General features: G+C 43.6%; 1 protein-coding gene and 1 long non-coding RNA gene across 2 annotated transcripts in view; one reads left to right on the top strand and one right to left on the bottom strand.

Annotated features, from left to right (window-relative positions):
- Positions 1–14,576, top strand: part of LOC111673776 (uncharacterized) — a 23,823-nt gene extending 9,247 nt beyond the window's left edge. Inside the window, exon 2 of the long non-coding RNA XR_015436190.1 lies at positions 10,378–14,576. This is a non-coding gene — a long non-coding RNA (uncharacterized LOC111673776). The remainder of the gene's footprint in view (positions 1–10,377) is intronic.
- kcnj4 (potassium inwardly rectifying channel subfamily J member 4) lies at positions 3,315–7,271 on the bottom strand. The gene has a single exon (XM_023431627.2). It carries the CDS (start codon positions 7,148–7,150, stop codon positions 5,684–5,686), a length of 1,467 nt encoding a protein of 488 aa, XP_023287395.2. The 5' UTR covers positions 7,151–7,271; the 3' UTR covers positions 3,315–5,683.
- Positions 14,577–15,820: the final 1,244 nt, after the last annotated feature.

Genomic DNA, 15,820 nt, shown 5'->3' with positions numbered 1-15,820 from the left:
GGGCATGTCTGAAATTAGGTTTTCCATAGTTTTATGTGAAGATAATGTCTCACACTGACTGCGAGAAAAAGACTTTATATGTTTAAATGTTGGAGTCGAAGCGAAACTGATCATCAAACGCGGCTGATGAATTAAAAAGAGAGAGGAGAGGACACTGGCAGCACAGACATGAGGAATAAAGACAGAAGTGGAGAAGGATCAAAGCAACAGGAAGGAGCTTGAAGAGGATTCACAGCAGCAACACAGAGATCAGTGGTGCGTTAGCGCCTTGGGGAAAGACAGAAGAGAGGAAGAAGTATTGGAGGGGTGTAAATCCCAGGAGAGGGATGGAGGGATGGGGAAGAAGAAGAAGATGATGGACGCACACTGGCACACACAGACATACACACATCCCATAATTAGCATGCTAACAGGCAGTTAAATGTCCCACACAAAGGCTCACTGTTGAGCCTCAGTTGTTCACTCTGGAGACAATACACAATAGGAGTCAGTGGGAGCCCCCCCCCCCCCCCCCAAATCACACTAATAGCTGCTATGGCCCAGCACGGCACGGCACTATTTTACCATTCCACCGGTCACACTCATTCACTCACTCAGTGACTCGCTAATGAAAAGCCCGGAGGCCTGCAGTCACTGAGCGGCTCTCCCCTTCCTCCTGATTTCCTTTCCTCTTTTCGTCTGTTTCTCATCCACTGACAGAGACGCGTCTCCTGAGGTTCGGAGGTCCTGCACGCGGGTCGCTCTCCGCTGTCAGGGGTTCCCGCGCACGGGACGGACACCGGACAGACGGAGATGGAGGATATATAATTAAAGGAAGATCAAGACAGGACAATCATGAGGGCTGACAGGGGAAGTCTCTTATTAGTGACACAGGATGATTTTAACTTGATTAAAATCTAGACAGAAAAACACAGGAGAGATGGAGGGAAATTATTTAATTATAGCACGTGGGACATGTAGTGTAGTGAAAGATGGAGACGGTTTACATATTGATGTAAGGAAATACCTCCCAAAAACAGCTTCCTGTTAAAGAGCAATCCTGAGCCCGGCTCTGTCAACACTGAGGTTTAACTCCATCAAATTCATCCAGAGCAACCAGTCTCTATTTCCAGTGGTTATGTTTACATTTACATTTACATTTACATTTACATTTACATTTACATCATCTCATCTGTCAGACACTTTCATCCAAAGCCACTTACACGTGAGGGAGGAGTAGGAAACCTCGGTGTAAGTACTAAATACTACATCTATTCAATAAGTGAAGAAGATCAGGTACGCAAATATAATATATGTAAATATTGAATTTCCATATATGAAACACACTTTTAGTTTATATGTACAAATATCTAAAAAATTATGTATGAAACCTTTTAGAAATTGGAACAATTTCATATAATGACATATATATGTAGCCTATAGATATATATACATTTATGTCCATATGCTTATATTGTTGACATGTGTTACATAAATATATATCCATCCCACAGCCCGTCAGTATATGTTCTATTATAAACAGAAGAGTCCAAAAGTCTGAGACACTTTCCCAGAGTGTGAAGTTAAACATGTTTAAAATGAATGAGAAACATATGTATGTCGTTTTAATCAACTTGCATTGACTGCTCTGATCGTGACCCGCAGCTCGTTCCACCGTGGAGGAACCGCAGACCAGAACCGTCTGGACGGTGATGTTCTCGTGTGCAGGGAAGGTTCTGCCGGACCACGTTCCCTCGGAGGAACCCAGTGGCTGAGAAGGAGCTTAATTTGGAAGGAAGTCTGACCTCATCCTTCAAATCTGATAGTGGTGTACACTGGACAACTCGGTGTCTACTGTTCAAGTGAGTGCAGAAACAATTCTCTTGTGATTGACCAGCAGGGGGCGCTGACCTCCACTTCATCAATAGTTGGTTACATTCACTTGGTGAGGAGTTCAGATCTGGAGAGTTTGGAGGTTATAACATGTTATTTGTCCCTGGACAGTTTGTGTGCTGAAGTATTTGACTTGAATCCAGTGACATAATAATACGTTTGTTGAGTTTGTCTCATGAAAGAAAACAACAACTCATTATTTTGAGTTATTTTTATCATTAATTTCTAAATGTTTGGAGAAACTGAATTTGTTCCAGCTGCAGTGTGAAGGTAGTTTTCAGCTAAAAAAAACCCAGATTACTTATGTCATGCACAGATGTATGTGCAAAAGTGACGTTTTTGATCCAGTCGTCCTTGTCTGAAGTTTGAGCAGCGTGGATCCATTCTGATACAGATAAGTGATCAGTCAAAGGCCGTGCACAACCATGTCAAACCCACGCAGCTCATTTGCTGCAGCTGATACATAGAGTTCGTTCAAGCATTAATCAAAACATCTTTAATTAACACCTACATTTTTTGGATTTTTAATTACAAACTTTAGAAGAAAATACTGAAAGATGGACAGAATATTGAAAGTTCCTCTCGGAGATCTGATGCTGTCGCAATCCTCTGATTAAAAATGCTTCGTTAACGTAAAGGTAATCTTGTGTAACAATCTCTATAATTTCATGAGCATCTCAAGCGCATTCATTCACTGTGTCTACTGATGCTGATCTGGCTCCTGCGTCTGTTTTGCACAGTCGATGCATCACAGTGACTGAGTCATTGCTCATGTACAGCCCTCCCTTTGAAGAGTTATCAGTCACTGACATGATGATGATGATTTGTGGAACTGAAAACTGTGTAAATGGTCATGAAATGTTAATTATTATATGTGCAGTATCCATCAGCTCTGTGCTGTAGTTCTCTTGCCAGTAAATACTGCGACTTGAATCTTTTCAATATTCATTTTTTGATCTAAATCATATGAAACATGCAGCGTTTGTGACGTGTGTCCCCTCTGCAGTCAAAGATAAGATGTTGTAAGGTTCTCAAAAACATCACAGGAATCCTCTGTCATCTGCTTGTTAAACAACATGTCATGTGATGATGTTTTGAGCTTCCTGTAACGTAGCTACTGTAATCTTTTCTCTCGTTAGACGCCTCGTCCACTGCAACAACGCAAGAGCTTCACCTGTATTCAGATAATCAGCCAAAACACTTTTAACTTAAACCTCTTTAAAACTGCCCAGAAAAATTCATAAATGTATATTGAGCTTTGTGAGTCCTCTGTTGCTCTCGCGGTGTGTTGCTCTGGTGTTTTCTGCTGAAGCCCTCCATGATAGAAACGTCTGCAGAGGCATCTAGTGGCTCTGGATGAGAACAGTCACGGCTGCACAGTTTGTGTCTGAGGACTCACAACAGCGTTTCGTTTATGGACTTTCAAAAAAGGAGAAACAAACAAAATTATAGAAATATTTATTTGCAACATCAAAAAAAGGTATACAAGGAAGAATAAAGTGCTTTGTACTTTAGATTTCTTTTTCTTTTCAGCTTGTTTCAAATAGGACAACATCTTGCTGAGTGCAGGGGGTTGGAAAATCTGTAGGTTAATACGAAGCAGGAAGACTTTGCAGCAAAGGAAACAAAAATGACTATGTCTGTTACACAAGGTGACGTTTACACTGGTCGTTTTTCTCGTACTCAGGCAGACTCCTGTTCTGTATACACTGCCAATCAAAACAACGTTGTGTGTTTGTTTTTTTCTCACAGAACAAACCCAACTTTCGAATCTGATCAAACCACTCTCATAGTGTTAAACTGAGATGATTTCGTACAGAAATACTGTGGATTTACACAGAAACATTTTGGTGTTCGGGACATTCAGCATCCTCTCTGTAGTTAAAAGACATCGCCAGGAAACTTTAAGAATCTTTGAACAGTTAAGCATCTAGAAACTGAACCTCAAAAACACGTCTACACATCCACTATAGAACAAATGTACAGTAAAATACACTTTCATATCGTAACGTGCAGTCGGTCTGTTTCAGAGGCTTAGACTGATCCATATGTAGGTTATTCGACTGTTCGTCAGCTCTCGTCGGCTGCAAACCTTTAGAGTCAACTCTGAATACAACATTTTTCTTTTGGCTGGCAGCGTGTGTTTGTCAGGAAGTCTGTTCTTGTGCTTCAGATGTTCCTTCATGTTCAGCAGGTTTTGCAATGAATAAAAAATTTAGACAATTGAGATTTTGAAATCTAATACTATCAAATGCTTGTTGCATCAGTCTGCAGCCACTCTCTCTCACATGAATTCAAAAACACTCACACACTCACACACACTTGCTCAAGCAATATAATTAGCAAAAATGAAAAAATAAATAAATAAAATAAAATACAAAGTTGTTCAAGAATGAGAGTTGTAGTATCATCAGGTGCAGCAGGTTTACTGGTCTGACAGCTGATGGTCCCATCTAAAGGTTACAGGGGTGAATACGTGAACTCGCTTGTCTACATCACGGCCCAAACTGTATTTAAACATTTTAGTTGGTTTCACTCCCAGAGGTTTAATTACAGGTTATTTCTCTATGAATTATATTTTCTAATCAGCATCGCGCCATCTGCGTCTCCCAGGGCAACTGATTTCTGAGTGTCATCTATCTATTATACAACCACCGTGACACCTTCCGGTTCAAAGCAGTTCTCCTTTTATCCCTTTTTGTTTCCTGTTGTGCTTCACGGTGGCTTCACACCTGTCCGCTCACCTTAGGCTGCGTGCACACCTGCGTCAGAGGCGCTCCGTGTTTCACCTCTCCATCTCCAGACCTTTGGCGAACAGCGACAGCACACACGCATGAATTAAAAGCCACTTCTCAGTGTTGTTTCTGGTATCACTGGCTGCAGCCTCCACAAGAAACACACCAAGAATTAAAGAAAAAGATTTGAAGTGGTTCATAAAATAAACTTTATATCGATAGCACTAATAGAATTGATATTAGATTTTGGTATCTATAACTCTAATAAAGATCCTGATCCCCAGTGATTGCACTTGACACGGTCTCGTTGGTTTCCTGCACAAAGAAAAACAGTTTCTCCCTGATGCTCAAATACTAGAAGCACCCAGAGAGAGGGAGGTTGTTGTTTTGTTTTTGTTTGTTTGTTTGTTTGTTTGTTTTTTATGCTTTTCCGGAAAAGAACAGACGGTCTCACAAAAAGTGCAAATAGCAGACTATGCGGGGAACTACTGCAGGCATGATGACCACTGAAATCCATGAAGCATATAAATCGATCACACTGATAAAAGACTGCATCTGAAAAAGCTCAGTCCTCTTCAAAAGGGAGGAGAAGTACATCAAAAAAAAAAAGTGCTATTGCTTTCATAGAATCTCTTGTTTACATTCACAGAGACAAAGAAACTCTCAAGTAAAGTACGTTTCTAAAACATGACTCAAGTGTCGGGACTTTCCTTTGGTTGTTAATTCACAATAAAAGAGCACGAACAGCCCGTCAGTGCTTCCATTCATCATCCTGCAAAATCAGTCCGATTGTTTGTTGTTTGTTTTTATGGCTCTCTGAGGAAATGCAGTTGCATGTGCCGAAGGTTATTTAGGAAAACAATTTCTTCTTTTTATATTTCTAATTTTTTTTCTTTTTTTTTTTTAAATCCCAATGAGAAGAAGAAAAGGAAACAAACATGTGAATATAAATCAACACTGGCAAGGCAAAGGGGTTGAAACGTGCGATCCAACACTGAGCAACGTCACCGAGAGATCCTTCTTCCGGTTCAGTCGCCCGCGGGTGAAAGAGAGAGGAGGGACGCGGGGGGAGCTCTTCAGAGCTCCTGCTCGCTCTTATAGGTCACGGGGTCGAGAGGGATGGCAGTCTGTAGGATGTCGAACTCCATCTGGTTATTGTCCATGTCCAGGACGCACATGACGCTGTGGCTGCCCGACATCACGACGGGACTGTCCTGGAACATGTTTTGGAAGTCTACAGAAACCGAAGTCCTCCTCTCCTCCGTCTTCTCCTTCCCTGCGACCTGAGAGGAGTCGAAGATGTCGTCCTCCTCCTCCCCGCAGCTCAGCGCCACCTCGTTCTCGTAGCAGAAGGCGCTTAGCGACCTGGGGATCAGGTCCTGCGTGGTTCTGCACGCAGAGGCGGGAGAAGCGGCGGCGGCGGCGGCGGCTGCAGCAGAAGAAGAGGCCCGACTCCCGGCCTCCTCCAGCTCTTTGGCGCTGAGGTGAGGCGTCGACGCCACCTCGTAGGTCTTGTGGAAGCGGCCGTAGTCCACCTTGTAGCGGTCCCGGTCCTCGTAGATCACGGGCTCAAACCTGTGACCCCAGAAGATCTCTCTGGCGAGGTAGGAGCTGCGGAACTGCGTGGTCATGGCCGTGGCCTCCACCATCCCCTCCAGGATCACGACGATCTCGAAGTCGTCCGTCTCCAGATCGGCCCGACTCAGCGTGTACAAGGGGCTGTCTCTGTCTATCTCGTGGACTATCACCAGCGGGGACACGAGGAACAGCCTGTCCGTGCCCTCGTCGTAGCCCACGTTCAGGTCCATCTGCTCCAAGGGGATGAACTCGCCCTCGGCCGTGACGTAGGAGCGTATGAGCTGGGCCCGGACGTGCGCCTCCACGATGTGGCTCCTCCGCAGGTTGCCCACCCTCCACATGAGGCACAGCTTGCCGTCGCGCATGGCGATGACCGCGTTTTTGGAGAACACCAGGGTCTGGTTCCTCTTCTTTGGCCGCGCCATCTTGGCCATGATGGTGCCGATCATGAAAGAGTCAATGATGCAGCCGACGATGGACTGGACCACCACCGTTATCACGGCCACGGGGCACTCCTCGGTAACGCAGCGCCAGCCGTAACCGATGGTGGTCTGGGTCTCCATGGAGAAGAGGAGCGCCCCGACAAACCCGTGGACGTGAAGTATGCAGGGCATCCTCTGCGGCTGCCCTCCAGCTGTGTGTCCAGATGTGGGCCCGTGCAGTCCGCCCGTCGCCAGCCCGTCGCCCTTCGCCGCAGGTTGCTCCTCAAAGTCCCCGTGTGCCAGGGAGGCGGTGTAGAAGATAATGCCAAAGAAAAGCCAAGACACCATGAAGCTGGTGCAGAATATGAGCAGCAGGTATCTCCAGCGGATGTCCACGCAGGTGGTGAAGATGTCGGCTAGGTAGCGCTGCCTCTTCTCCTCCATGTTGGTGAATATAACATTGCACTGTCCATTTTTCTTCACAAAGCGGCTCCGTACTTGGCTGGAGCCTCTTGTCAGAATCTTGCCGTTGTAGTCGTTCATCACTCCTTGTCCCCTGGCGGTGGGCCCGGCGGCGGCAGAGGCTCCCGACCTCCTCCGGCTGTCTTCTGTCTCTATGGCGCCGGCCGAGTGCCGTCGGAAGTTGGGGTTACTGTGGCCGTTGTGGAGACCCAAGCTCGAGATCTTCTGCCGTTCCTCCTCCGGTAAAATGTCTGACACAATGCTGTACCTGTCAACAACAGAGAGAGGGGGTGAAATTAGATGTGATGTGGTCATTTATTGGAATGATCAGTATGTTTTATTTCAAGAGAGAAATCAAACCCAAACGTCCATTTGAGAGTTTCATTGTGAAGTTCCTGTGACAAACGGTTTGTACAGTATGGAGGAAGAGGAAGAAGGAACAGGAAGGCCGCTTATGGAGGCATTAATCTTACTGATCCTCGTGTACTTTCCAGTGTACAGAGACACTACGCACCATCTCACAGACGGAGCGGAAGGAGGATAATACCCTGACTCATTAGGGAGGGAAACAAGGGCTGAGGGCAGTGATGGAGGAACAGGCCCCCTCCGGTGTGTGAGGGGACACCAGTGAGTAAATTCAGTGGTTGAAGACTTTCTCTCAACTCCCAATCACAAACAATCACTCAGACTGACTGAACTCCTGCACACCTGAGTGTATACGAATCAAACTAACCCGTCCCTCTCCTTTACATGGAGGATTAGCAGCTGGGAAGGTGAGTTCAGTTTAGCTATGTGAGAAGGATCGCTGTCATCACAGATTATTGGATTAAATCTAAGTCAGTGTCAACCCCGTTCTCATCTGGACATTGGTAAATGTTAGTGGAAGTAGGGTGAACGGATGTTATCTCTCTCAGTCAATCGTCCGTCCGTCCACTGAAGAGAGAGATCAGGTGTTCGAAGGTTTTTTAATAACAAACCTGTCATTCAGTTTTGTTGTGGTGGTTTTTGTCTCACTGTGAAATGAGGAGAAAATTACAGTTTGTACAAAACCATAAGAGCGAGGAAAACCCTGTTCAATAACTGTGACATAACTAAAAGTTAAACCAACCAAAGGCCATATCTGAAATGTTGATGAGCACAGCTGCGTGACGGCAGGAGCTCTGCGTGTCGGGCCGCTCAGGACAGTGTAGGACGGCCTTGGCCTTTCTAAGAATCTGCTCGCTGTAAATATCTCTGAGCTGGGCCTGACTCACCTCGACCAGCTCGCCACATTACCACGCCCCTTCTCGCCGGCCGTGTGGAGACTTCCACCACACAACAATAAATAATTGATTAATTTGTTTCTGTAAAAACTGGGCTGTGTCACAGAGCTGACGTGACTCTGTTACACAGTAATAAATAATAATAATAATAAACTTTTTATTATATAGCACCTTTCAAACAAAGAAATGTGCTTCACGTGAAAAGACATAAAATGAACATAAAAACATGTTAAAAGCATTGATCTAAAATGAGAAACATTAAAAACATTCATGTAAAATGAGATAAAATAATAAATAAAATAGTCAGCTAGCTTTGGGTCGTAACTGACAAAAGTCCAATTAAACTCATAATCAAAATGAAATAAAGTCCAATGGTTTTAAAATCCAAGCAGAGACATTGATCAAAACTGAAGCCGTTTTGTTCTTATAAATAAAATGTGTAAATTTGCAGTAAATTTAAGAGCAGATTCAGGCCTTTATGAAACTCGCCACGACCACGTAAATCAGACAAAAGAATTCCTGTCAGTCCAAAGTGTAAAAGTCCTGGACAGGATCCTGAGATTCCGGATTAAATCCCTCACCTGTTGCACCTACTTGTTCCCATGGCACCAGGTGTGGGGCCGGGGGGGGGGGAGGCCAGACTCTGTCCTGCTCCCAGAGATCAGGTCTCCAGCATGGAGGTGTGACGACCACTGAGGAGACAGGGACATGAACAAAATCAGCACGTCATCAAAGTAAAGCATGTTTGCAACTATATGTCCTGGTTTTCCTCAAGGACTCGTTGTGTTTGGACTTTTGTTTTGGTCATTGTCATTTCCTGTTTTATTTTGAAGCAGCTTTCCTTGTGTGTCTCTTGTTGTAATTTACTTCCTGTCTTTGTCCTGTTGTGATTGTCTCTAATGTGTTTCACCTGTGTTTCTATTGCCTTCTGTATCTAAGTCTTTCCCTCTGTCCCTCGTCTTCATGTGGATTCCTCTGGATCTCCACTTTTCCTTTTGTGTTTCCTGTGTCGTCGGATTTTCTGTTTTTGTTCCTTTCTGGTTTATTTTGGATTCATGGTCTTTTTTTTTTGTTTTAGAAGTTTCCCTTTTTGTTATTTTATAAAACACCTTGGGTCCAGTTCTTCCTTCAAACCTGACGCTATATCTTCTGGAAGAGAGATTATTTAAATCCAGAGAGTTACTGAGAAGAGGCGCTTTAACAAATGCAAAACCTTCTTCGACTATGTTTGAACCTGATCTGACATCGGTCCGTGTTGCCTGGGGTTTTCATGTCTGGTTGTTGTGTGTTGTTTTACTGAGCTTAAGATGTGGATTTAGACATAATCCTGATTTGATTCTGTGAAATATCTTAAGGAGCCGTGACCTTGTCTGACCCCGCTCTTCAGAAAACATACAGCTATAAAAGGATTATCTTTTTCAGACGGCACCACAGTGTCTTATTCTTATTTCAACAGAGATGTACATTTACTAAAGATGAAATCCTTGTCTGTGGCTGTTTTTGATCTGCATGATGATTATAGATAAAACAGTAAGAAATGGTTTAGATACAGTTAAACAACCTGTTCTCAGTCTGATAATCTTAAACCTAAAGATCAAGCAGTGATCAGTTCACTCTGTATGACTCCGCTGACAGGGTTGTTTCTGTTTCAAAGTTCCTCCAAGTTTAAAAACTTCAACTTCCACTAATGCACAACGGCACCAAGTGCAAGCTTCACAACTCTTCTCCTGAGTCTTAAACGAAAGAGTGTTTTTTGTTTTTTCTTCTTTTCACATGAAACCGTCTGTCCAGAAATACAATGAAAAGAAAATCCCGTCCCATAATCTTTCCACCGTAACACCTGTGAGACGACGTGGATGTGAAGGTTGCAGCTGTTTGTCCTTTACTTTCATTTCAACTCACTCACTTGAGGATGATGTCACATAATGAGGAGGAGAGGATGTTTCAGACTCACACAGGAATCTGTGTCTGTATGTGCACGTGCACTGTGCATGAGGATTATAATATCTTTATGTTTTGTGTGTGTGTGTCTCTGTCTCCACGCAGTGCGTCCTGGTGTCGGCTCCCGACCAACAAGTCGCCTGTGGGATAACTTCATCCACCTCCGAGCTGATGCCACAGACTGAAAGGAAGAAGCAGCCACTGAACGAGCCGCCGTCATTCATGTTTCTCTTTCTGGTGCAAAAGGTTTTATAGAAACTGATCGAGATGCTTTTAATGAACAGGAAGCCAGAAAAGAGAGAGAGAGCAAGAGAGAGAGCACAGGTACTGACGTGTGACACACACACACACACACAAAATACAAACCAGTTAATGGTCACCAGGTAAAACTGGGGACTTTCACTGAGGCCAGTTTCCATAGGAACACGTCTCCTGTGGCATTTTTGGGGGATGGAGCAAAGTGGAGAGACTCACCAGAGACACAGTGGTGTGTGTGTGTGTGTGTGTGTGTGTGTGTGTGTGTGTGTGTGTGTGTGTGTGTGTGTGTGGTGGGGGGGCACTAGTATACAACATTAAGTGCTCTTATAGCATGAGTCAGGGCGAGGGAGAGATGGGATTGAAATGGTGTAAGACCCTGAACACAACACAGTGCAGTTGATTTTAAGTAGATTTTAAATGAGGTGAAAAACACAAGTGAGGAAACGAGGAACACGTTGTACGTTTGCGTTTTCCTACTTATTTAATGTTTTCACTCAATCTTTAAGAAATAGTTTGTATTGTCTGTTTTTTGTTTTTTTTTGTCATTGTAAATTGATAAATCTTTAAATCTGACAAAACAAGCAAATCTGAAGACGTCACCTCAGAAATAATCATCAGGTTAGCTGGTCATTGCTAGCTGCAGCTAACTGTACATATATCCACACGTCCCGTCTATGCAGCCGTATCGGACGTGCATCAGTGTGCACGCCTGCGTCACACTTTGCTGTGGAAGTCTTTCACTGTATCTCTGCATCACTAACTCCTTTCCTAATCCCACAAATCACAGATTAATAGTCAGTCATACGTAATCTCTCACACTGAAATAAGGAAGGTGGGGTCGTTCTGTAATGAGCGACTTCCTGGAGATCTCCTGACTGTTAATCCCAAAAAAAGAAGAGAGAAAGACAAAGACAAGCAGGTTGGACGGGCGGAGACTGGGATTAAGATGCAAAAAGTGTCCACTTCCTGTTAAGCTTTTGGTAATCGCCCCTGATGAGACACTATTACATCAGCCACAAAAAGAAATTACGCGTCCACTGTGAATACGGGAGCTTCTTCTCTCCAGATATGGCCTGGCAGATGTGCTGTCTAGTGGAGCAATTATGCAAAGTGGTCTGACTCACTTTCTATCATATGCTGTTCCTAACTGGTCACTGAAGACAGGAAATGAACCTCACTGTCTATAAAAGACGTGTAGAAAAGTACCAGATGCATTCAAAGGCAAATTGCAAATTAAAGATAATAAGAGAATAACCTTCCTACATAGATTCAGTCTGATAAGAGAAAACATTAGTGATGTTGTTAACTCAATATAAGAACCTGCTGAATCCCTCTCACTCTTCAAACTTTTATTTTGTGCGTTTGTTTTTTCACGGAAAACTGATCGATACGCTCCCGGCTCTCACCTCTGCTTCGTCACGAGCCAACCCACAGAGAAGCAGTCAGCCGTGCAGAGAGTTTATTCCCACGCTGCCGCCACGTCCCAGACAACATCTATATGCTCCTATTTTAAATCTTTGCAACACATAAACATCCCGGTTCATACGTAGATATAAACCAGTTGCTTATAGATCAGTTGGACCACATCATCAATTTATAATATGTTTTTTTAGTGTATTTTAAATCTGATTTTAGGGTTAAATACAGTTACTTTCCTCTCTGGTGTCTCTTCTCATCTGCAGAACTGAACGATGAATGTTTGTTTACTGGAGAGAGAGAGAGAGAGAGAGAGAGAGAGAGAGAGAGAGAGAGAGAGAGAGAGAGAGAGAACCACCATTGTGTCTGCAGGTGGTCGGCCAGTATCATACCTGTTACCTAGTTTAGCTGCTGCCTGGTCAGAGAGTTTTTTGTCAGTTTCTGAGACACGACTTGTTCAGAGGGACGTGATCAAGGCAAAGCAGATCAACCAAACAGATTACATTTCTCTCAGCAATGAATTTGTTCTGTACATGAACTAAGAAGATCAGTTTTACTATAAGTTATAAGATCCTCCATGATAATAGACTTTTGTTTTGCATTGGCCTTATTTGCTGTGAATTTAAGGTTTAATTGCAAACACACAGTTTGTATTAAAGACCAGGATCACAGCGCTCTTTAAAACTTTCTCCATTAGTGTAATGAGCTGATAATTCCCTCTGTTTACCTGCAGCAGGCACCAGGTGTCACGAGGCTTCACCTTTCCCTCTCTGAAGACTTTAGATACTTTTCTTTCTGGTTTGATTTCCAGACTAACCCACAAAAACAGACCAAAAACCTGGAAAAAAAAAAGAAGGAGCGACCTCTTCGTGCGTGACGTTATCACATCGCGTTTGTTTGAAGCGTATCAACAAGTGCGCAACAGCATCATTGCCTTAAGGTACATCTTCTACCTGCTGTGCACTGATATGCTTCCAGCTGATGGTCTCACACGTGCTGCAGAGATTTACAGTGTAAGTGAGAGCAGAGTGACTGTTCACTCGATCACACACACGACACAGGAGTTTCCATGATGCCCGAGCTTCAGTCTGTCTGACGCAGTGCTTATTCTGCTGCGATCTCTGTGACAGCTTCTTAACCTCTGTCCAAGTTGTGAAATGAGTTTATTCAACAAATTAAAAAAAAAAACTTCATCCTTCAAACTAGTGTTGTGTAGATCTGCCGACACTGAAAGGCTAACTGATGATAATTAACACTCACCCTCTAAGTCAGTTGTTGTTTTCTGTCTCTTGGTTGTGTTTTAAATTTCCTTGTGCACCTTCACTTCTCAGAGTCCCTCTGTCACTGTCCAGGGCAAAGGTCCCACATCCTTGGACTTGTGTGGTTTGCGATCCCTTCCCTTTTTAGTTTCCTCCTCTAGTTTCTTCCTCATCGCTTATTCATTGTTTCATTGCTTTTGTTTCTCCCTTTTAATCCTTTATTGTCCTCCGCTGCCTCCTTCGCCGACTGTAATCCCGTCTGTGCGCACTCTCCTGTGTGTGCTCATACACCCCGAGCTGAAAATGCTGTGTCAATCTCCCCTCTGCAGAGCATGAGGAGGGAGGGAGGGAGAGAGGAGAGGATGGAGGGACGGATGGATGGAGGAGAGGAGAGGAGAGGAAAAGAAGAGAAAAGGCAAATAGAGAAAGGATGAGATGAGAGGGGCTCCTACTTTGTCTGTTGCTCTCTCTCTCTCTCTCTCTCTCTCTCTCTCTCTCTCTCTCAGCTTGTGTAGGTGTTGAACGCCTGATGTGCCCATGTGAGCGAGCAGAAACTCATTTGAGTCATGATTTCCAGGCTCTCTGAGAGGAGCAACAGAGATGATGCTGTAACAGGTGGGAGAAGAAGGAAAACTATGATGTTTCGAGTTTACTCTCACGGTTTTATGAAAACACCGCAGTGATTACAATACAGGGGCTTCACTGTAAATGGGCCTTTTTACATTTCCTCCCTCGCAGCTGTGCCATGGATGGTTTCCAAGCCCCCTATCGCCGGCGGAGCAGAGAGAGAGCTCGCTGTCGAAGCGTGTTAGTCTTTCAACACAGTCGAAACTCCAGAGCCCCACAGCGCTGTTCTGCACTGTTTCCTGATCCGTCGCTTATGAGCTGAACTTTCTCCTGCAGAGCCGAGATGTTGCAGCGGGTTTCCTCTCACGTGTTGTGGTCTCTCCATAATGGCTGCGAGGTGGGAGGGTTGTTCGTCAGACGCCCTGTGGCTGAGCAGGGCTTCACAATAATAGTTTGAAGGATGAAGTTTTGAGAAACTTTTGGTTTGAGGTCATTCGGCTCGATGACAGAGAATAACTGAGCCCGTCGCTGTTGGACGGTTGTTGGACATGACGTGTCTTCAGGTGACGGTGGAGAGAATGACAGGAAACCAGAAAGGAGAGAATCAGGGAACAGCAAGTATCAAATGTTACAGGTGAGATAAAAGTACACACCTCAAGCACCTTAACCTCTAAAGGTCACCAAGGCACCGCGTCAACGAAACGTCTAATTCAGATCCAGGAATGTTTCTCTAAAGAATATGAAATGATATTTGATTTTTAAATGTTTTATTGAGCCAAAGAAAATAAACATACATACAGTCAAGTGTTGTATCAGTGCTTGTTTTCATAATAAAAAAGGATTATAAAATTCACATTATAAAAACATATGATATGATGATGTGAAGCATCGTCCTTGGGATTCGAACATTATCTGAGTTGAACAAGTGAAAGAAAATAAAAGAAATAAATAAAAAAACAAATACATTTTTCTCATTTTCTGCATTATTTCTCAAGGTATCATATAATACCCAAGTGTTTATATCACAATTTGTAGAACTATCTCAGCTCTTTCTATAATGAGGCTTTGTCTGACCCTCTTTGCAAAAAGATAATTCAGCTCAAATGCTGAAAAACTGAAGCCCGGTTCTTTAAAATTATCCAAATCTCTTGTTTTGATGCTTGAAATTGGTTCAGCAATGTGTAAGGTTCATAAAAATAGTGCAAAGTGTGAGTCAAATAGTAGATAAATGTATAATATATGTATAAAAATGCAAAGTGTTCTGTCTCTCTACTTTTTTCGAGGCCTTCTAGCTCCGGCTATGAGTCATGTACAATCTCGCAAGAATATGAAACAGAAAGTGGAGATCTTACAGATTTAATCAACATTAAACACCATGTTTCTACACTGTGTTATCGCAAAGATATTAATAGAAACATCCGTCGACATCAGAGGGTCAGATCTGACTTTATGATATAAGGTTTGGTAGTTTAAACTTCAGCAGTGATTCATAAGTAAAACAAACAGTCGTCTGTCTAAAAACAAGTAACCATGGCAAAGTTAATAAAGTATGTGTTTTCTCTCTGAGGTGACGGTATAAACTCTCCACGGTGCAATACTTTACAGTATGTGAGTAAAAGTACTTTCCCGCCCTCTGCTCTTTGCAAAGTTCTGAACATAATAAGTCTGAGTGTAACAGGTGTAACTTCTCCTCCCTTCCACCTGTGGTGTCATCGTCACTGGGTGATATACAGGCTATTGTTGTTTCTGAAGAGAGAAAGTGTGACAGCTGGAATCAAAACCACCTCGGCAGCCTCAAGGCGTCACAGTCGCTCTGCTGGCTGATGAAGACTGACACGGGCTCATTGTGCTCGATATAACAACGATCCCCGAGATTTACTGGTTTAATTTAGAATTCCTTCATCCAGAATCCGGATGACTACATGAAATATGAATTGAGCAAAAACAGTTTCTATGGAAACCACTCTCACCCACAGCTCCCCTTTAGCCCCCTCATGGCTCCCTCCCTCTCTCTACCTCCTTCTAAATTATAGAGCAGGGTGGTGGTG

This window comes from Seriola lalandi, unplaced genomic scaffold (assembly GCF_002814215.2).
Source record: "Seriola lalandi dorsalis isolate HSWRI2012SDOR001 ecotype SW California unplaced genomic scaffold, Sedor1 jcf7180002054926, whole genome shotgun sequence".
NCBI classification, from domain to species: domain Eukaryota; kingdom Metazoa; phylum Chordata; class Actinopteri; order Carangiformes; family Carangidae; genus Seriola; species Seriola lalandi.
Note: the sequence above shows the minus strand (reverse complement) of the source record. Positions and strands in the feature narration are given on the sequence as shown.